Genomic DNA, 22,668 nt, shown 5'->3' on the forward strand with positions numbered 1-22,668 from the left:
ACGTTGTGCACATGTACCCTAGAACTTAAAGTATAATGAAAAAAAAAAAAAAGACTGTCAAAGGATTGTTATGTAGGAAATTACAGTTATTTTCTGCTGCTGGATTTTGGTGTAACTACTAAACTTTTCTAAATCAAATTTTATTTCGTTATTTTAATCAAGATAGTAAAATTATTTATCTCATGAATCAGTAAATGAGTTAAAATCTGAAAAATATTTTGGCGCAGCCTAGTCAATAGAAAAACTCAATAAATGCTAGAGGCTGTGGCAGAATTGCTATATGCTATATATTAGGAGTTAAGAGGCACGGTGTTTAATGGATTGGATATGCTACTTTGCATTGTGCTTAGAAGGTTGACTTGTCCTGTGCAAAAATTTATATAAATATAAACCAGGTGTCTCACACTTATTCAGCCTTCAGGGGTGGGTCATGCTTCCCTTTAATGCCTAAATACCAATAGCCCATGTCCCTTTGTGTATTATGGCAGAAAATCTAGACTTTTATGGGGTTTTCCTCCCTGGGTATTTCTGAGAATCCTTATAAAATGCCAATATGTCCCACAACTTTTTCATAGTTGCTGCTTGACCTTCAGTGAGCCAACTGATTCCAGAAGCCTGTAGCACTTTTCCACTCTCAAACTTTGTGGGTTTTTTGTTCTGACTTTTGTTGAGCACATGCTGTCCCTTCCCATGGCACAGCACCACTGCTAGGCTGCATCCAGCCTTGGCCCTTACCTCCCCAAATTCAGCTAAAATCAGACTTCCACTATGCATGCCTTTAATAAAAGCTTGCAGGGCACAGAATAGAAATTCATGCAGAAAGCTTTGTATTTATGAAGTTTTCAGTGAATAACGCTGCTTTATACATAACAAGGAAACCCAAAGGCTTGCAACAACAGCCATTCCCTGCTCGTAAAACAGCTGGGAAACTTTTGGAGCACTCTGGGTATGTTGGGATGGACTGGATGTGGCTCTAGGCTATGGCTTAGGTCTAGATCAGCTGCATGCATCTTCTCATTTGGGGACCTGTGGTGGCATGAAGAATGTTGCTCTGACAAATGGCAGAGGCACAGGAGGCCAATCCAAATCACACACGTTTACTTAGAGCCTCTGCTCATATTATGTCTGCAAAATGTCTGTTGACTGACGCAAGTCAATGGCCAAGAGCAGAGCCAATGGCCAAGGAAAACATGCAATTGACATAAATTCCTGGAGGCTCTGCAAGGTCACATGACAAAGAGGAGAAGTGTCAGTCATCCTGTTACAGGAGGAAGTAAAGACGAGCGTAGTAAGCTGGTCATCAGGTAGGACTGCTCAAAAACTTCATAAGCTAAGCACTCTCCAAAGGAGTTTCAGTAATGGTCATTTCCCCACTGCCTGCAGTTTTATTGCATTTTGTAAGAGCCAGATTCCTGGAGAAGTGCCTTTGACAGGTTTCTTACTAGAAAGAGATATGTAGTCACCAGAGAAGGGGAGAAGGGTAAATGGTTTCCTAAAAGAAATAGTCTGCCAAGATAGAATTCTATTAACAACAAGGAAAATATTTAATAATGTTTAACAAATTATAAGACATGTTTTATTCCCAATTTTCTCAAACTGCCATGTTCCTGGAGGAAAAAAAAAAGGATCTTTCCCTCCCTTCCTTCCTTCCTTCCTTCCTTCCTTCCCGTTCTGTGTAACCAAATAACCCATTTTGGTTTTTTCCCTCTGAACCAAAGTCACAATGAATTCCTAATCATGTATTCAAGCTGCCTCTATGGATAAAGGTAGTATTTCCACAGGTGTGAAGTGGCAGTCTTTGTTTACTTCCAGTCCTCAATATATCCAAATATTGGGAGATCTAGTCTCAGCCAAGGCTCTCCAATGCAAATACTAGAGCTGCAAAAGTGTTTGCCTAATCTAAGAAACCTCAGAGGTAATTAGACAGATAGAATCTAGGAATGGTAGATGAGAACCTAATGATACATGTATGATAACTGCAGAAATTTTCCACTGGTAACTGGAAAGACTTTTGTTGCTTTTCTGGATTTCTTAAGAAATTAGTCCATCCTTAGTCCAGTTACTCCAATGGACAGGCTACCTGCACAGAAACATTTAATGGAGCCACGGGTGAAAGAATGAAGAAAGACTGCATTAGAATGGACAATTCTACAAAGATTAGGAGAGGCTGGTTAAAGATGAGATGGATGGTACTTTAAGTAAAACCTTAAGACGAGTTTATGTCATAAAAACATGTTTGCAAGTCCCCGGTTATGATCTTGGCAGCTTGGGTTTGTCGGATATGCCAATTTACATTACCCGAGGGTTTATCGCTCTTTACACTCTCAGTGATACCTCAACTACCTGAGATAGTCATGACGGGAGAGTTTGACAGTAACACACTGAGTCTTAAGTCAAATTTTCGGTAAAACACAATGAAATATATACTAAAAGATGCTCAACCCAGGCCAGGAAATTTAACAAACACACAAAATTTTAATAAATTATAGATGTTTTATTTACATTTTGCTAAATAGTTAGGAGTAGAAATATTTGTGTTTATGCATATAGACACTGGGGACAAAGTCAGGGGTGAAAATGGCAATCATTTAGATTTTTAAAAATCAAGGTCTAAGAATTAAAAGTAACATAAAAGTGAAACACTTGGTACAAATGTGATGATTATTAAAATGATTTTTAATAAAGATTAAATTGTGTTAAGAAGAAAAGTACATTGCTCATGCAGTTATATTTTTTCTCACTCATAGCAAAAAAAATGAAAGGAGAAGAGTGAGTCCTGATGTCATTCAGTATCAGTCAACTCAGTAAACGCCAAGCTAGTTTCGCCAGAATCTGACACACTTACAGGGAAGTAAGAAAATCATAGTTTTTGGACCCAAAGCACAGGAAGTGTCACAAGACTTGTTCTTAAAACCTCCTGCATGTGTGTGATTCAGATCTACCTGAGACTCAGCTCTGGAGGAAGGTAGCCAGGTAGAAAAGGCAGAGGCTCTGTAGGAGGCAGATGGTCTCTGAAGGATTCTGCATATGACACTCAGAGGCTCTGTAGGAGGCAGATGGTCTCTGAAGGATTCTGCATATGACACTCAGTAAAGGAAATCACATATCATTTATTTCACAAAGGCGGCCCAGGTCAAAGTCAGAGAAAGGTACAGTTGAATTGAGGGAAAATCATGGTCTGAGCAAGCAAGAAAAAGTGAGAATGGGCAGTGAGGAAAAATCCAAGAGTTCCTGCGTAGGGAAAAAAAAAATCCATTTTGTTCTACTGTCTCCAAAGACATCTTCTTCAAAACTAATATTCACTTGTATAATAGGCCAGATGTTCTCCTTTGACTATATTAGTGGGACACTCTAATGGCTGATGAGAGAAATAGGTACACGGCTGAGTCCAAGTTGAAGAAACACGTGGTTTCTTGGGAAACTTCCGTGGAAGGGGCTGCTCGGTGGAGCCAAGCCAATAACAAGGTAATTTGGTGAAAATCAACAGTTAGTTGTGCCTGACCTCGTGAAAAAATAAAATTACATAAAACAACAAAAAGGCATAAAACAAATTTTAAAACACAGAAGTGAAGAGGTTGTTTTCCCGTTAATTTTCAAGGGGATAAGTAAAGTGTATTTCTAGATAACAGAATCCAGACTTTTCCAGTCACCTGCAGAGAATGTGCTACATTCCCCTCCTTACTGAGGCAGTGCAAGCCCAGCTTGCACAGCGATGGACATGTAATTTACATCAGACAGGACCAATGAGAGCTTTCAGTAGTGTGCAAGAGCGGTCTTCTCCAAACTGTGGCACTGTACTTTAAATTACTATTGTCCCTTGTTTGTCAAAATATCCATGTTCGACAAATGTGTTCTTTGGTCATTTTCACTTCTTGTTCCACACTCTTGCTTTTATGGTTGTGTACTCTCTCTCTCTTTTCAAGTTTTTGATTAGGTTGGTGCAAAAGTAATTAGTTGGTGCAAAAGTAATTAGTTGGTGCAATAACTTTTACACCAACCTAATAGTTTCTTAAGCGGACTTGTCAAGATGTTTTCTGTATCTCTTTCCCCATTTCTACACAATTTCACATTAAAGTTGGTCTCAAATGATCCTTCTCTTTGTAATCATGTTGGTTTTTTCTCTCCTACTCTGGCCAATATTCCTAAGAGAGAATATCAGTTTTCACAGCTGGTCACCCGTTGACTGTGGGTGAAGGGCCCCTGCATTGTCCATTGTGAGATCCCATGGCAAATTTTAAAAGTGACAATTTTATTCAAAACCAGGAGAATAATCTTTGTTTTATTTGTATGAAAATACGATAAACGTAGGTGATGCTGTACTTCAGAAACTCTTCATGTTTTTTTTTATTTGTTTTTTCCATAGATGGGATGTGATAGCACATCTCTCTGCATGGTGATTCATTTCTTATCTTTAAATTCCATATGACAGAAAATATTCTTGTTATAGATCAGCTAGGGCCAGGGACATTCTCAAGTGTGACATTTAGTGCCCACCGTGTGTGGGCACACTTAACAGTTCTTTCCCAAAATTTCATACAGTTTCTTATAATCGTATTAAACATGCTTTCTCATATAAATGTCTAAATTAAAATGAATCTACAATCAAACTCAATTATGAAGAAGAGAATTAGTAAGTAGGATCACTATTAGAAATTAGAAATGTAGTGGATATATATATAATATATGCATATATGTAAATTTTTTAAAATCACCCATGGTGCTTTCTTCTCTAGTCACCAAACCTCAATTTTTCTCTGGAGGAAAATATAACAATATTAATATATATACATTACACTAATTATTTATTTGGCTGTGTACATACATGTGTATATAAGTATATATATGTTCATATCCATATATCCTAGTACATAATATTTAAAAATGATTCTAGTCATTCGAAGTAAGAATTTGTTAGCCCTAGAAAGCAGTAAAGATATACAAAATTGCTTTTAAACTGCAAAAAGTGGTAATTCATACTTAAATGTCTTGAATATTTGAAGACAAAAATTGTCATATAAGGATCCTGCCTGTGCTCTAAAAAATGTTTATAAAGGAGTTTTGTACCTCTTGTGTAATACTGTATGCACTGCATTTTGTTACACTTATTATACAAATTGAAATGAATAATAATTTGCAGTTTTACATCCCATGAATATTTTCTGTATTCTCCAGCAGTAGTTAATATGCTAACCAACTTTACTGAAAGGCATACAGATGTGGAAGAAATCTATCTGGGGACTTTAATTATCACCTTGTCAAATTCAAATTATTATCTTGTGAGTTCATTTCCATAAAGTATCCCCTTTGCTGTTCCATGATTTAACATGTGTCTACTTTTAAAAAAATCTTATTTGTAACTATCTGGAGGCTTTAATTCTTTCAAAGAAGATAGTTCCCTTTCAGACTGCGATGTTCACCATAAAGTATTTGGTCAAACACATTTTTGTAAACACTTCATTTTGGCAGAAGAAAGGTCTGTGCAATGTATCAAGTAGACTCACTATCAATAATGACCCATAAATCGGACTGAAAACTACCTTTTTAATAAATACTGTCAACCTAAAGGGGATACTAAAGTGAAGACATTATGATCAACTCTAAGCTCTAAGTTGAAAGATCATCTGTGCTGCATGGTAGTTTATTTCACAAGTTAGAAGATTAGACTGGCTCCAAGAGTAAGAAAGTGGTGGGCCTGCTAATTTGTGCTGATATACATATCCCGTATATGTGTGGGAAATGGGAGTAGAGGCAAAATAAATAACAAAATTGATGTATCTCTTCTCAGGTCAAAGTCAATACATTTTTGCTTGGGGTTAACTGGGGGAAAGGAAAAGTAAAGGCTAATAGAATAGAAACAAGTTCATTCCCTTATTCACTTATAAAGGGATAGAACTCAATAAAGTGATTTAATCATAGTTTATAAAGACTTAAAAATACTTCTTTTGAATTGAAATTAAATGTTAGTACATGTTTGAAATCACTGGACACCTTTTATATAAAGTTGAATAACAATACTTTGTTTTGACTTACAGGCAATTTTAAAAGCTTTCATTTAGAAGAGTTACTGTTATCAAGGGATACTCTCAATAATTATTAAAATGTGTTAAAGTATATCTTCCAATATTTTAATAAGCATTGCAGCTAATAACCTCTATTATCACCTGTCATGTGTCCCAACCAAAATTTACTGATGAAGGAATGAACACATGGTATGTTTGGCTAACGAGGTGGTGGCAGTGACTTAGCAGCTGAACACATGCTCAAACTCTCAACAGATCCTCATCCAGAATGTATCTCACCTCTAGGGGTCCATCACAAGGCCAATTTCCTTAGGTAAGTCAATGTATTAAGACTAGAGTTTAATATTATTTATTAGAGAGTAAATGTCAGGCAAATACTGTTGTACAAAGGAAAATAAAATGTCCCTTTGAACAGGGTCCCTTAGAACAAGTAGAAGAAAAGACCAAACAGACTTAAGTCAGGAAAAGGCAAATCAGTCAACAATCACATTACTATAAAGCAGACATAACCAATCTGATTATCTTCCTACAAGTGAACATTGCTGCTAACACTTCCATTTCACCGGTGATCTTTAGTGGTCCTGATTAAATATACAATTCAGAAACATATCTTGATATTACCTATGTTTAAAGTGATAACTCAAAGTAATGGAGAAAATATTTTTTAAATCTTTTTTTTAAATCATGTTAATCGATTAAAAAGCAAACCCAGTATTCTAGAGCACTCTTATGTTAAAATTATAATATTTCTCTTTTCATGGTCTTTACTGGACAGAAAAAATCAATGTCTATTATTTATTACCTGCCTATTCATGATTTTTTACATTTTATAAGCTGTTGACCTTATATTTTCTTTCCTACATTCTTGAGAGTTTGCCTAATTCTCTCAAATATTGGTAGATTAGTTGCTACGCATATTTCCCCCCAGCATTAATGGACTTATGAAGACGACAAGAGGAGCCACAGTTAATGTTGTCACCATGATTGTAAAAGCCACTATTCTGACTAAAAAGTCAACCAACTCCCCTACAATATTGCGTATCAGCTCTTATTTCAAATTAAAAAACAAAAACAAAAAAAACTGTGTTTTTCCAATTTAAAAGTAAATCAACCCCAGACCACTCTGCAACCAAATTTGTTATATGTTCCAAAAGGAATCTTTATATAAATGTTAAAGAAAACTTTCTTACCCTTTTGTGTGTCGTGTTCTGTGTACCTTGCAAACGAAATTCCCTTTTAAAAATCCTGCTAAACTTCTTGATCCCTCTCCTCATTAATTCCATGTCTTTTTGTTTGGACGAAGGGAGGCAAGATGGTGCACTTCCGGGTTCTTCTTCACCACCAGCTCTTCCCGCGCGCGCGAATGCAGCCAGCACCTAGGAAAGTGCAGATCAACCAGGCATGCGCCAGGTGACGTCAATCCAAAGAGACCAAGATTTACCTGGTCGCACCTGCGGAACGCCCCCCGACACGTCCGTGCCCCGCCTATTGCCCTCCCACTCCTAGAAAAGCCGCTCTCCGCCAGTGAGCCACGCGGCCTTCCCACAGCCCCACTGATGTCAGGATGCAGGAACCCCGCCCGAGAGCCCCACCGGGGGACTCTGCTGGCCTCCTTTGCCGGAGGCCGACAGACTTCTCCCTACCCTCCTTCTTTCCCTGAAGCTAGGTGACCAAAATAAACTTGCAGTTTTGCTCCTACACTTGCCTACCCGCTGGTTCTTTTGTGCCCGCTCGGCTGCTGGTCTTAGAAAAACAAATCACTTTTCCTGTCTCTCAGATTTTCTAGACCCTTATTTAGTTCCTCCATGTTTCTTCTTACATTACTGGTGGGAAAGCCATTATTCCATTGTTTTGCAACACATCAAATACAGTGAATGGACCACAGGTGGAACATCAAACAGAAAGAAGCAAAACAAAGTGAGGTCTACAATCCAAAGCTGTCTGTTGCTGAGACAGTTCAAATGGGTCACACCACAATTCTTTTGCGTATAAATAATTTTTCATATTTCCTGAAATCAAAAATAACTGAAAATATTTTATGGGCATAGAAGAAACTTGAAATTATTTTTATATGAAAAAAAGCTGTATATGCATTTTTAAGAGCAAAAAGGCAATTTTTAGAAAGCAGAGGGCAGGTTGAATTCACTTTTTTATACTTCAAAGGTCTAACAATGTTTTATCAGTAGTAGTAGGAGCTCAACCAAATAATTGCGTTTTTAAAAAAATTTTTAATTCATAATTGCCATATGGTAATTGCTTGTAGTGTGTTAAATATACAGGGAAAAAATGTCGGTAGCTATTAAATTGGAATAGATCAGGAACCTAGGACAACTTTGGAAATCACTTCTAGTGGGAGGAGATGAAATGAGGATCAAAGTTTTACATTGTGGAAATTTCCAGGAGCCAAGCAGGACCAAACGGGGTGAAGGTGAGAAGTATGATTTCCTTAATTTAATTTAGTTTTGATAGGCATTCGAGATATGTATCTTCAGCTACATCAGAAACTAATAATTAGAACAAATGGGTGTGTATACAGCTGAGATAAATAAAAACAGCTGTGGCTGCATCTGAACATGCAAAAATAATAGAGCTGTCACCTGTGACTATTTTAAATTAAAGCTTTGCTAAATGCAGCCCTTTGTAATTCCCAGCCAAGTGGTACTTTGAGGGCACATGTTGGAGGACAACAGTGAAGTGTTGAATCCACATTCAGAGCAGTCTTAACTTGCAGTTTGCCCCCCATTTCCACTGCTCTTGTGGTGTACAGAGAACCATTGATTTCTGCCAAATGACAAGCAATCATGCATAAAAATCTAGTAGCAGTGGCACCCGTGGAGTAATTCCTGCTAATTCTTTCCCCAGGCTTCTTTCTGTAAGGAAACCATTGATTTTGTCTTGTTTTGGTAGGTTTTCCAAACTGATCTCTTAAAAAGGAAAAAAAAAAAAAGTTTATATTCTAGACTACCGCGGAGAAGGGGCCCAAATTAAAGTGCATGAAAGTAGGTGGAACTAATCAAACTTCAAGATTTCCAGGCAAAAATATTGCCTTGGGTTTTGTTTTGTTTAAGGGGATTTAGGGCCAATGGAGGATAGAACAAAATACAAATTTTTTTATATCTAAGTTATGGACTAAGCATGATATTAAATTAAGTGAATGATGAAAATAAGACTAAATATAACTAATCCTAATTTTATATGAGTTTAAATTAAGTGTATGGTGATAAAACCTCTAGGTAAATATAACCCATTGTAGTTTTACATTTGCTTTAAAGAAACAAGTTAAAAGCAAATATTCTGGGGCAATTCAGTATTTGTGCAATTCTGCAGTAGCCTGATAAAGGACACTTACCAAAAAAAAAAAAAAAAAACTAGGCTCTGGTGCAAAAGCAAAACTAAAATATTAACTGAGAAAAACAGTATCTTCATCCATATGTGCCATGGGATATGAATACATGTTTTGATTTTTAAAATTGAAAAGGAGATTTGAGTCTTGTAGTTTGTCACGATTTCTTGACATTTCCTCCTTGCACCCATGTTAGAAGTGCCATGAGAGTGCTTTAGGCAGTAAACGTGGTTGGGTTCCCTCAGGAAAGGAAGAGCACAGGATAGACCAATGTCAGATAGAAACTGGCTAGTGACGGGTAGAGAGAACAGGCCATTAAAATGCTATAGAATTCACAATATTTCTCTCTCATCTATAATTCAGACATTTGCTTTGACAATTGACATAACTTATTGAGTGATTACTGTATACCAGGCATTATAAGAAATTTCTTGTTTATTAAATTCTCACAAAGATCTTAAACGGGTACGATTATTTTCCTCATTGTACAAAGAAATCAAGCTACAGAGACATCACATAACTTAATCATTATAACACAGCTGTTAAGTGGCAGAACTTGGGATTAAAAGCCCCAGGTAAAACTAACTCATGCTACCACATGTAAACATTAAAACAGCGGTTTTCAAAGTGTGGTACCTTGGACCAGAAACTTCAGCATCACCTGGGAAAGTGTTAGAAATGGAAATTCTGGGACCCACCCCCAAATCTATGGAGTTAGAAACTCTGAGGGAGAACCTAGGAAATTCTATAAGGAATTATGTTTAAGACTTCATCCTAGACTGCATTGGCACCAATCACAGTGCAAGAAAACTGTTTAATTTAAAAGTATGCACTTGACCAGGTAAATGGCTCCACATTAAACCACATGCCAAGCAGATTGGGACTGTGTACCCATTAGTGTGATTCTTATTCCGGTGAATTAATCGTCATTCCTTTGTAGGGACATAGAGCATTAGAAAGAAAAGAAGGTGGCCCTTCAGAGAATCCCAATGACAAATAGCAAAAAATTCAGAAATATATATTTGGAAATACAATTTATTTTGTGAGCTTCCATTATACTAGATTAGTCATATACTTCAGAATATTTATGGGTCCTCTCTGTCTCTCTCCTTTTATCCGCCTTTACTTTTCTCGCAACTTCTGGAACATAGTCCATCAGTGAAAGATGGATGCCATGATTTGCTGTAGCTCAAATGTGATCAAGCCTTGAAAGGATCAATTGAGCAAAAGCAGGAAACCCTGAAGCTGGCAAAAGTCCCCATGAGCAGACAGACCTGGGTTTCAATCCAGAATTCACCTTAGCATCATGAACCTCAATGAGTTGGAGTCGATGGACTTAGGTAACAGTGTATAGAACACTAGAACTGCTAAGCAAATTTTAATTCTTGACACCAAATTTACACATTGTCATAATATTAACTCTAAAAACACCGAAGATCAGAAAACACATGCGAGGCTCCTTATACACAGTGTTGTAAATCCTGCTAGGTACTTAATTCAGTACATACATTATTAGTTATTAAATGATGCACAAATATTCGGCAAGATTAATGTTTCCAAGTTTTCCCCGTTGTCCACTGGGATGAGATTTAAGTCCAATTCTATTTAATTTCAAATATTCTGTTGCTCTGCCGTTAAGAGATAGGATCATCATTTCGCCTCTCCTTGGACCTTTTAGTGAGTAACCATTCACGCGCTGTCAAGTTGGCTGGTTTAACCTGTGAAATTGTTTGAACCGCTAAGATTAGGAAGAGAGATGCGTTTGAAATAATACCCAAGTTCTAATGATGGCTGTAGCTAAGAGTTCATCTTCTAATTAACCTCTCTAATTTGGTTAATATGAGAAATTAGACTTCTGGAGATTAGTTTTTAAAACTGTGCTTAAAATACATAAATGATCTTTCAAAGGCAAGGTTCAAAATGGAAAAATAAATTATAACCTTCAGGATTGATTTTTAGATAATTTATACCGATCACTGCTGAAAAAGGCAAGAGTCAATATGACATTAATTGTATGTACATGAATGGATAGGACACAACTTTGAATGTGATCAACTTAAAAGCATTGTAAACAAGGCGTATAATTATTTTGATATCTTTAGAACAATGACAAAGTAATTGTCTACAACATATGAGTTCCTTTGGTATTTTTCTTGAGGGACTATGACTACATCAGTTTTTTAATAGATTTTCTCTTCTTTTCAATGGAGACATCGTATCAGTCAGGGTTCTCTGAAGGGACAGAACTAATAGGATGTATATATAAAGGAGAGTTTATTAAGTGTTAACTCACATGATCACAGGACCCCAAAATAGGGCATCTGTAAGCTGAGGAGCAAGGAAGCCAGGCTGAGTCCCAAAACTGAAGAACCTTGAGTCTGATATTCAAGGGCAGGAAGCATCCAGCATGGGAGAAAGATGCAGGCTGGAAGGCTAAGCCAGTCTAGTCTTTTCATTGATGAAAGAAAGACTTCAACTGAATTAATTTAAAGGAGTTTAATTGAGAAATGAATGATTCGCCAATCAGGCAGCCCCGAGAATCACAGCAGATTCCAGGGGTGCCTCGTGGTCAGAATAAATGTATAGACAAAAAAGATAAAGTGACCTACAGGAATCAGAAGTGAGGTACATTAAACAGTGAGATTGGTTCCAGCTCTGCGTTTGCCTTGTTTGAAAGCAGTTTGAAGAAAAGCAGTCTATGAGTGGTTGAATCCTGCTGGGATTGGCAACATGCAATCACTGTTACAGTGCATATTATTAAGTTAGGTTTTAAATTTTGTCTGACTATTAAGCTAGGTTACAGTTCATCCACAAGGACTCAAATACAGAAGTACGGAGTCTTTCTCAGGCCATATTTAGTTTGCTTTACCATTGTGATTTTCTGCCTGCTTTATATACTGGCTGAGCCGGTAGCTGATTTAGGTGGTGTCCACCCAGATAAAGGTTGTGTCTGCCTTTCCAGCCCACTGACTCAAATCTCCTTTGACAACACCTTCAAAGACACAACAGCACCAATACTTTGCATCCTTCAATCCAATCAAGTGGCCACTCAGTATCATCCATCACAGGCATATTTTGTAAAAAATTATATTTAAATAATACTAATGTATTAAAAATAGTAATATAGAACTCTCCTGTAAAACAGTAAACAGCACAGACCACTATTGAGAAGAAGTGAGTTAAGGGTCTAAGCTTAAGTCTGGCTCTACCACTCACAAATTGGATTTCCTTATAACTTCTCAGTTCCCACATCTGTAAAATGGTGAAGAACAATTTAGCTCATGGCCTAACTTAAAGCAGGTGTTCCCAAACATTACCATTCATAAAACTCACCAGAGGCAAGTTTAAAATGTTAATGCCAGAACACACCCTAAACCAATCAAAACCGAATCTCTGTGGATGGGATCCAAACATCAGTATTTATTAAATCTCCTGTTTCTCAAACTTGAGTACATGGTAGAATATCCTGAGAATTCACTAAAGCCTGTATCCCACAACAATATTTTAAGAACACTAATTAGAACAGTGTTTCTAAAGCTTTAAGGTGCATGAGAATCACTCGGGAATTTTGGAAACAGCAGATTCTGATTCAGCAGGTCTGGGTGGGCCTGAGAGGTGTATTTCTACCCAGCACCCAGGGGATGCTGATGCTGCCGGTTCACAGATCACACAGCTAAGCATCCAGGGCTTAGACTTCCAGCACAGCCGTCCAGCTGGTGGCAGGTGCGTAGAAATACGGACCCGCTCATCCTTAATTGATCTCCTTCCGTCACACTCTCCGTGTGTGCTGTGCCAGCATTATCACCTTCTATCTGTTTCATCATAAGAAATTTGGAAAACCCTGGTTTAGATGTTTAAGTGTACGAAATACCTAAGAGGATTACTAGCATATAGTGGCTGTTCAATAAAGTTCATTGACATACATTGAAAAGTGTTTGTCTTTAAACTAGAACTGTCATAATCCCCTAATTCTTTTCAACCCTGCACCTGGTACAGCCCCAGCTTGCCTTCCCCTACTCCAATCACTTTCACACTTAGTGTGTAGTTTTTTTGTTTGTTTGGTTGGTTTTTTTTTTTTTTTTTTGGAGAAACAACACAGGGCAGGAGGAGGTGAGAAACTTTGTTTTTCTTTACTGTTCTTATAAAAGGTGTCATGCTGGGAGCTCTGAGGATTTAGAGACTATCTGGTAATATCCCCAACTTATTTTATTTATTAAAACCTCTCTTAACAAGAGATTTTCTATAATCAGTAAAAACTCCCAAATAAAGCCTCAGAGTTCCAACTGCAATAGTAGTTCCTAGTGAGAAGTGTAAATTCTGACATTTCCCAGAGGATTTCAGAATTGGAAAGTGATAACTCTAATAATCATGAGATTGCTGATGATAGCTTTACCGTGAACCAGCTCTGTGTCTTGAGATAAAGTGTATAATTTGTTGAGGTCTCAGTTATCCCATTTGCAAAGTGAAAGTAATAATATCTTCCCCGAATATTTCATAAGAAGAGAATAGAGAAAAAAAATAGCTACACAGAGTCTGAAAACTAACAATAAATTGCCATTTTTATAATGTATACTATTTAAATTTAAATCAGCATGACGTTTACATTCATTTCTTCTTGTTACTAAGTATAGCTCTAGGATTATTCTGCATTAAAACGAGTTCCAAAATAAATAAAGGTTGTATTTTAGGATATTTCTCACCCACAATTCTAAGCAGTATCTTTAAATTTAAGTTTTGGTGATTAACTGTTGCTCATCCTAAATAATAACCATTATTGAGTGATTCAACAGAATGCTCCTTTCTTAACATAAACTATCCTTGAAAATTCCTGAGCATTTGAGTGTCTTGCATTCAAACTGCAATTCCTGTTTAAAACAGAGTTAGACATACTGAGTTCTTTACTGAAAGGACAAAAAGAATAGAAATTCTCAGAAAATTCCTAATTTTAATGTAGATGGTAAAAGTTAATTTTATAATAATTAACCTGATCCATTAAATTCTTACTCTTTTGAGAAGTAGCACAGATGCAATTTCTTTATTTCCTTGTATTGAAATCTTTTTACATTACAACATCTTTCCAAGTCGAAATAGTTTGGCCAAAGGATCTCACCCAAAATAAAGCATTTATTTTAATGTTGCAATGACTGCATTCTAGCATTTTTCTCTTTTTTATACCACACTTTACTCTTCTTGTCTCTGAAGTGCCTATTCAACAGCTGTGCACACACTATGGCTTCAACAATATGCCATTTTGGGGAGTTTCTGGTGGCTTATAATTTTGATCAACTAAAGCACATCTCTCTCAATTTTTTTTAAAGAGCGAATGTTTTTCCCAGTAAAAATCCCACTGTCTATTTCTATGAGCGTTATTATTTTAGATACTTCACATAAGTGGAATCATGCAATATGTGTCCTTCTGTAACTGGCTTATTTTATTTAGCATAACGTTCTCCAGGTTTATCATTCTATTGCAGAGGTGAAAGGAGGGAGAAATGGCAGGTTGCTATTCAACAGAAACGGTACAGAGTTTTATTATGGAAGATGAATAAACTCTTGAAGTCTGCTGCGCAACATTGCACCTATAGTTAACAACACAACAGTGTGCATGTAAAAATGTGCTAACAGGATAGATCTCACATTAGGTGGTCTTACCACAATAATATTAACGATAATCATCTTTCTGTTGAAACTTTTCTCTTTCATAATGGCTCTCTGAAAGTAGACTTCACCGGAAAATAAACACAACTGACAATTCTCAGGAGACCTGCCTCTAGAGACTCAGTTAACACAGCTGGGAAATATTTGAGTGATGTATTATCAGATGCACATCATCAAATATAGTGTAGAAACCGCTTCTCAAGCAAAGCATATCAGAGATAAGTGATGGCTCAAATTCCCAGGAATATGGAAGAGACAGGAGAATACATCCAATATATTTCCCAAACTCACTTCTTTTCCTAAGAAATCATCTCCTTTGGGATGAGTGATTACAGTGCTTCTTCAGCTCTCAGATGTGGTACTTCTTACTTCCATCTGAACCTATGCATACATTTATTCTATAAATTGAGAAAACATGAGATATAACACAGTAATTTCCTGCATCAAAACCCACAACCTCCCACTGTGGATGCCCCCATAAAGAGAGCCCTGGATGCACCCCTGGCTCTGTTAATTAGCTGCCTCTGCAGCTGGCAATGCCAGGAAATAAGGACAGTCAAGCATCCGGTACCAGCAACTTCCAGGCGGCCATGCCGGGCCTTGTTTCCTAGAAGCTGTTCTGGTACCCTCACTGTTCTGAAGTTTGAATTGTACCTGGTTCATGTTCTTGGTTTTCTAGTCTCTCCGCCCATCTGCAGATCCCGGAAGATAAATGAACTCCCAACATCCTTTCAATAAAATCCCTTCTCACTAGTTGGCGATACTTCTTTATGTTTGTAACTAAGAATTCACTTTCATAGAACTAAAGTCATTTCTTAACAAACTACACCAGGGAAGGGGGCAGGGGGCCATCGGCTTTCATCTTGGTGTTCTTAAGCAGGAGTAAAATTCAAATCAAACTATTACGTTTCAAAAACGTGAGAAACAAAATTTCTGCACCCCAGCAAGGTCCCACATAAGTGGCAGTCTGATTCCTTCTGTCTGATTCCTCTTCCCATGCTGTTTCAGACAGAATACCTGGCACATAGTAATAGATCATTAAATGTGAGCAAGGATGATTTGCAAACCATCTACAATTTTGCAGACTTATACCTGATACAGTAGCTTCCAGTGAAGGCTGTAAATCCTGACATTCTAATTATACACCTTTTTATTTTTTCCCAACCTAATCTCCCACAATTACAATTCTTGCGTGTTGGATAAAGATTTGAATTTACATTTCAGATATCAATGTTTTTTTTTTTTCCTTAATACTGGATGTGTTGATTGAAGAGCTAAAGTTGCTCTACTTGGCTCTATTTTCTATTGACAATTGGTACCTGGCAGAAATAGCAGAGCATGGTCGTTCCATCCCTACGGAAATAAATGTTTGTAATTACAACAAAGCAAGAATGCTGTTCATAAAGCTAAATAGTAACTAAAACAATAAAAATGCTTGCCTTCCAGCTAGTCGAGGGATGGATAACATAAGAAGTTATTGTAAAGCGCTTTTGAAATACCAAGTTGAAGGGAATGTTTAAATAATTTCACTTGCAGTACTTACATTCCAGGGGGAAATTTTTGTTTCAATAATCTCAGGAACTTCCTGCAGCTTTTTGTAACCACGTCACATTAACATAGGTAGCAAGTGGTTAATTCCTAACCCCATAATGACATTTCTTTTTCTAGAATTCCAAATTTCCATTTCCAATAATACAACTATTAGATGTTTCAATGTGCAAACTTTCCTTTATTTTCAGGTTCCTAATATATTGGGCTTCTCTTAAAAGCTAACCTGGAAGGTGGCAATTTTCAAAGAGATCTGCACAGAACGATCCAATCCCTTTCAAGTTTCTCTCTTTTAGTAGTTTCCCAGTGGTCAGAGAGATAAGTACTCTGTCAGAAGCAAAGTTGTGGGAGCACAAGGCTGGAGCAAAGGGCACCCAGGTATTTTATCTCATGCTCCGAGCTCCGCTTATGTGGGAGGAGAGGATGCTGACCCACTAAGCTGGTGGTATTTGACTTCCTGCATCACCAGTTCTTCTTTCTCATACAAGCTGTTAGAAAATAAAGACATAGTGCAATGTTTCATGCGTACTAAAGATTTATCCATTTATGTTACAGTGCAAAGTTTTTTTTTTCTGTCACTTTATGGTTCATTTATTTAGCTTAATGTCCTCATTTGCAGAAAAAATGCAGAAATGTGTATTTAACCACAGAAAAGATCGAAGTCAAAACTTAAATTAAAAATGTAATTTTTTGATAATCTGTTTTATTGTTAAAAGTATTCTCAGTGTTCCTGTATGTGTAGGGATAATTATGCATGATACAATGCTGTGTGTAGACATCCTGTAGTCTCAATTAAATATTTTAACTACTTAATGAAAGGCAATAGGATTTTTGCAGTTAGTAATTATAACTATAAGCTGGAATCGAAACTCTCTATTCACCCTCAGACTGCTTGGTAAGTCAGAAGATAAAATGGTTGTGGCTATCATGTGTTTAAAAGAATTTTTCATGATCACAGAATAATTGTAGCATGACAAAAATTTCCTACAGTTGTTTCAGAAAAGGATGAAAAGCTGTTTTTTCTTCCTTTGTCCATTTCCTTAGTACTGCAGCAAGATATTATTTGAGAGTTTGGAATTATCAATAGAATAAATTATTTTATTATTTGATATAAAATTAAAAGCCCTTCTTTTGCAGTTATCCACTGGCTTTTAATATTTTTAAAGTGGTATACTAATACATAGGTTGGAATTTTTTTTCATAGAAAATAAAACAATAAAGATAATGTTTAAAGTAAGTTTAAGCTTAAATTCAAGATTAAGGTTCTTGGAAATTAAGGAGAAATGAGTGAACAGTAAATTTTTATATCTTTTGTCTTCCTAGTTAGTGATATTACAAATTCATAGCACATCATCCTTATATTTGAGAAAGCAAAAATAAGTACTTTATAAAATAGGGTTTAAACAGCAATTCTTTTTATTAATAAGATATAGTTGCTCACAAAATCTCATAGAATTTTATGGTTTGAAGCACACTTCAAGTATACATGCTCCAGTCCCATAACCCATGCCTGAAACTCTTTGAAGCTAATCACAGAATAAAATGTTGCTTCGCAAAACTTCCACAAACAGAAAAGAAAATCAAAAATAGTAGAAGTTTGGAGAAACAAATCTTTTAATATCCAATTAGCTGTTTAATTAGTACAGCCTTTAAGCTCTTTTTTGATTTACAATTATCTTTTTTATCATAAGACAGAAGTTTCTGAACTCATCCAAATGACTCTACCATTTTGATAACTGAATAAAGGATGGCTCTGTCCAAACATTTGACTTGATAGATCTGTGTAAACAATACAGAATAATCATGATGCTAATTTTTTATGCTAACACTTTATCGCTTCTCTGTTGTTTGGTAAGTTTATACTTGAACTTCTTATTTCTTACTTAGAAAAAAATGTTTATTTTTAATTTTTCCAGGAATCTAGGTATCTTTTTTATATTTCTAATCAATTCAGAGCATATGCACATGTATTTATTCTGTCACTCTAATCAATTCCCACTCTTGAACTTACAGCCATGAAGAACCTTTTGTTGTGTGTGCCTTATTTTCTCAGTTATTAATCTGTTGGATTCTGTTAGCAAGATTTTCCCACCAACCACGTTTATTACACATTTTCTGTGAGCCCTTGTATACACAACAAAAATTCAAATGATTATACTGTGATCCAGGAGATTAAAAAAAAAAAAAAACCAAAAAGCAGAGAAATAAATTAAAATAAGAGACCAGGTGGTGTAGTAGAAAAACTCTAAACTAGATGTTGGAGCATGACCCCTCTTCAGGAATCAAGTCCCTAGAGCCAAAAGGAGGAGAGCAGGGTCCCCCAGTCATCTAGGAAAAATATAGTCTGGAGTGACCTGTGCTCCTCAAGAGGATGTGAAATGGCCTCTCCTTGTCCCACGCACCTTTTGAATATTCTTTTTTGTTTGTTTTTGTTTTGAGACAGAGTCTCGCTCTGTCACCCAGGCTGGAGTGCAGTGGCGTAATCTTGGCTCACAGCAACCTCCGCCTCCCAGGTTCAAGCAATTCTCCTGCCTCAGCCTCCCTAGTAGCTGGGATTACAGGTGCCTGCCACAACTCCTAGCTATTTTTTTTTTTTTTTTTTTTGCATTTTTAGTAGACACGAAGTTTCACCATGTTGGCCAGGCTGGTCTTGAACTCCTGACCTCAGATGATCCACCTGCCTCGGCCTCCCAAAGTGCTGGGATTACAGGTGTGAGCCACTGCGCCCGGGACCTTTTGAATATTCTTAAGGGTAATATTATAGAGCTGGATTTACCATGGACTGGTTAATTTTGGGCAAATCCCTTAAATGAGACAGAAGAATCTCTCTCCAATTCTGATGTCAGAATGCTAATGTCTGTCAACCCTACCTCTTAGGATTATTATGAGAAATATATAAGATGACTTTGGTGAAATTTTCTTGTGAGCTATTCGTGCACTCTATGTGCAAAGAATCATTAATAATAAGTGTCCAATAAGAGAGCTTTAGTTCTAACCTTCCATTAATTTAATGGAAATATGGGATATTAAAACATAAGTGAAAGATGACTTATTTCCTTCAAGTTTCAGATGAATGTGAATGCATTCCAGATTGAATGGTTTATTTCACAAAGAGAATAAACCTCATGTCAAGCTTTGTGTGCAATCAAATTTCAATGAAACATACTTCCTACAGTGGATGAATACATTTTTAAAGCTTAGTGAGACGCAACTTACAATAACTACAACTCTTTATTACAGAAACAGCTAAAACCCAATAATAAGCATTTATATATTTAGTAAGAACATCATAGTAACTTAAAAATGAAATCAGGGAAAAGACAGATCCAGCATGGTAAATGTAGAAACAGGAATAGAATTACCTGTCAATGAAACAAACATGGAGGATAAATAAAAGATTTCAGCCAAAGTAGACAGGACAATAGGAGCCCTGTCCAGTTTCCAGCCAAGGAAATGACCTGGTCTAATAGGATGTGATATACCTCAGTGAGACGCCCTTGCCTTTAATTTCTTCATTTCCTGCCCTCTCCCCATCCCCAAGTTACAGAGTGTTTTCCGTCACTTAAAGTGGCTGAAGCTGGCTTATTTTTATTTAGCTTTCATTATTTGCAAAGCATTCTTCTTTATAGTAAGGCTAGAGAGCATTCAGTAAAATTAATGTATTTCCAAAAGTATCATTTAATCAACTTTTAATATTGGACTATTTATAAACTTCTTTATTAAAGTAAAATAACAATGCTCTTAATGTTTATGTAGCCTGGAAGATGAGCAAAGATAAAATCAGAAATCAACTTTCTTACCTCCCCCCAACCGATTGCCTCCTTAAAACCACCCCCACTTTGAGGGGCAAACCCCGTTACTTACTGAAATACAGAGCAATTGTCATAATGTATCCATTCACTCCCAGGTAACAAAATATCCTCTAATCACCTTTCCTCTCAAGAATTGTCTCCTTTACTGGTTGCAATTCTGTGTACTCTATAAGAATCAAGATGCCGCACTTTGGGAGGCTGAGACGGGCGGATCACGAGGTCAGGAGATCGAGACCATCCTGGCTAACACGGTGAAACCCCGTCTCTACTAAAAAAAAAAAAAACTAGCCGGGCGAGGTGGCAGGTGCCTGTAGTCCCAGCTACTCGGGAGGCTGAGACAGGAGAATGGCGTAAACCCGGGAGGCGGAACTTGCAGTGAGCTGAGATCTGGCCACTGCACTCCAGCCCGGGCGACAGAGCGAGACTCCGTCTCAAAAAAATAAATAAATAAAATAAAATAATATAAAATAAAATAAAAAAAAGAATCAAGATGCCAACCTGTGATCCAAGTTCTCATCACAAGTTTGGGTCCACTTTAATGAGCAGGCTCCCTTGTAGTGAACTTTCTTCCTATTTCCAGGCCTGAGGCTTCCATCACTTCATCGTACACCCATGAAACACTATGACTCACGGAGGACTGAAGTGAGAGGTGTTACAGAGAAAGGCAGAGCTCGGCACTAATAAAGTTATTGGCATGCCCCCTTGTAAACTGTTGTGTGATTCCTTTGAAAGTAATAGGAGGTTGGGTGTTGAATTCTTCAGGGCATCCTTGGGGGTTCTTTAAGATTCCTGCCCATGAATGGTTATCCGTCATGTGCAGTTTTCCCAGGTAGAATGAATCCCGCAGCCTCAGCTGTTCTCCTGAGGCTGGTCTCTCCACCTGGGATCTGGCATGATGCACTTCCAGCTGCTTCCTGCAGAGATAGCCTCATTGGCCAGGGCCTTCTTTGACAAGATCTAAGATAATCCCAGGCTAAGCTTTGTCTCCCAATGCCCACCGCAGAGTGATAAGAAAGATGCAGTCTGGCCTGCTATCCGGGGAATACAATTATTTTCAGGCTATAGACTTCTTTGGTTTTGCTCTGGGCCTCTTCACAAGCCTCTCATCCTTTAACGATTTTCTGGAATAAATCTGACACTTCTTTGTCCCTGTAGGTCCAGGGATGCACATCGAGTTGTCTGTCAGGGAAGGGGAAGAAGATGAGCACTCAGCATCCATCCAATCTCTCCAACGACAGACCGCAGCTCTTCCTTCATACCCTTCAGGGGGATGCTGAGCCTAAGGCCAGGAAACCATTTTGGACACTGCTTTGCAAGTCCTGCAAAGCAAGTCTACATCTCCCTTTGGAATGTGGAGTGGTTGGCACCTGATGCATATCCCCACAAAGTTACTCAAAAAGAGCCCTGTTGTAGACACTTAATCTAGTTATAAAGAGTATAAGCAAATCTGTGGGATTCACTTTATTTTTTTATTTTTATTTTATTTATTTATTTTGAGACGGATTCTTGCTTTGTTGTCCAGGGTGAAGTGCAGTGGCATGATCTCGGCTCACTGCAACCTCCATCTCCCAGTTTCAAGTGATTCTGTTGCCTCAGCCTCCCCAGTACCTGGTATTACAGGTGCCCGCCACCACACACACCTAATTTTTATATTTTTAGTAGAGACAGAGTTTCATCATGTTGCCCAGGCTGGTCTCAAACTCCTGATCTCAGGCGATCCACCCACCTCGGCCTCCCAAAGTGTTGTGAATACAGGTGTGAGCTGCCGTGCCTGGCCTTCACTTTAAACTTTTAATGTTTTACTCTTTCGTATTCATTATCTAAAGTTATCCAATTTTCTGATAAGATGAGCAAAAACTACAATAGAAACAAAGAAAACCACCGTTTAAAAAACGACACGGTCAAGCTGATCTTACCACAGTGGCATTTATATTTAGTTGGTGTGATGAATTGAATTGTACCTACTTACCTCCTTTCTCCCTCCACCAACAACAACAAAAAAAAAAAACCCGTTGAAGTCCTAACCCTAGGAACATGACTTTATTTGAAAATGGGGTATTTGCAGATGCAATCAAGTTATAATGAGATCACACTTAATGAGGATGAGTTCATATCGCTGATGTCCTTATTAGAAGAAAAAGCAGACACTGGACGAAGACCCTGGACACAGACTGAGTGGACAACACCTTGTGGAGCACAGAAAGTGAAGTGATGCATCTACAAGTCAAGACTTGCCAGCAATGCCCTAAAGCTAAGGCAGGAGCACAGAACAGACCACACCAACACA

At 37.4% G+C, this 22,668-nt stretch overlaps 1 protein-coding gene across 1 annotated transcript in view; it reads left to right on the forward strand.

Moving 5' to 3' along the window:
* DAOA (D-amino acid oxidase activator) overlaps positions 1 to 22,668 on the forward strand; it is a gene marked incomplete at its 5' end in the record, with an annotated part of 73,054 nt that overhangs the window by 27,400 nt on the left and 22,986 nt on the right. Inside the window, 1 exon segment of the mRNA XM_011933946.1 lies at positions 3,343 to 3,465. Coding sequence (XP_011789336.1) covers positions 3,343 to 3,465 — 123 coding nt within the window.

The sequence above is a fragment of the Colobus angolensis genome, unplaced genomic scaffold (assembly GCF_000951035.1).
Source record: "Colobus angolensis palliatus isolate OR3802 unplaced genomic scaffold, Cang.pa_1.0 Scaffold13, whole genome shotgun sequence".
NCBI lineage: Eukaryota > Metazoa > Chordata > Mammalia > Primates > Cercopithecidae > Colobus > Colobus angolensis.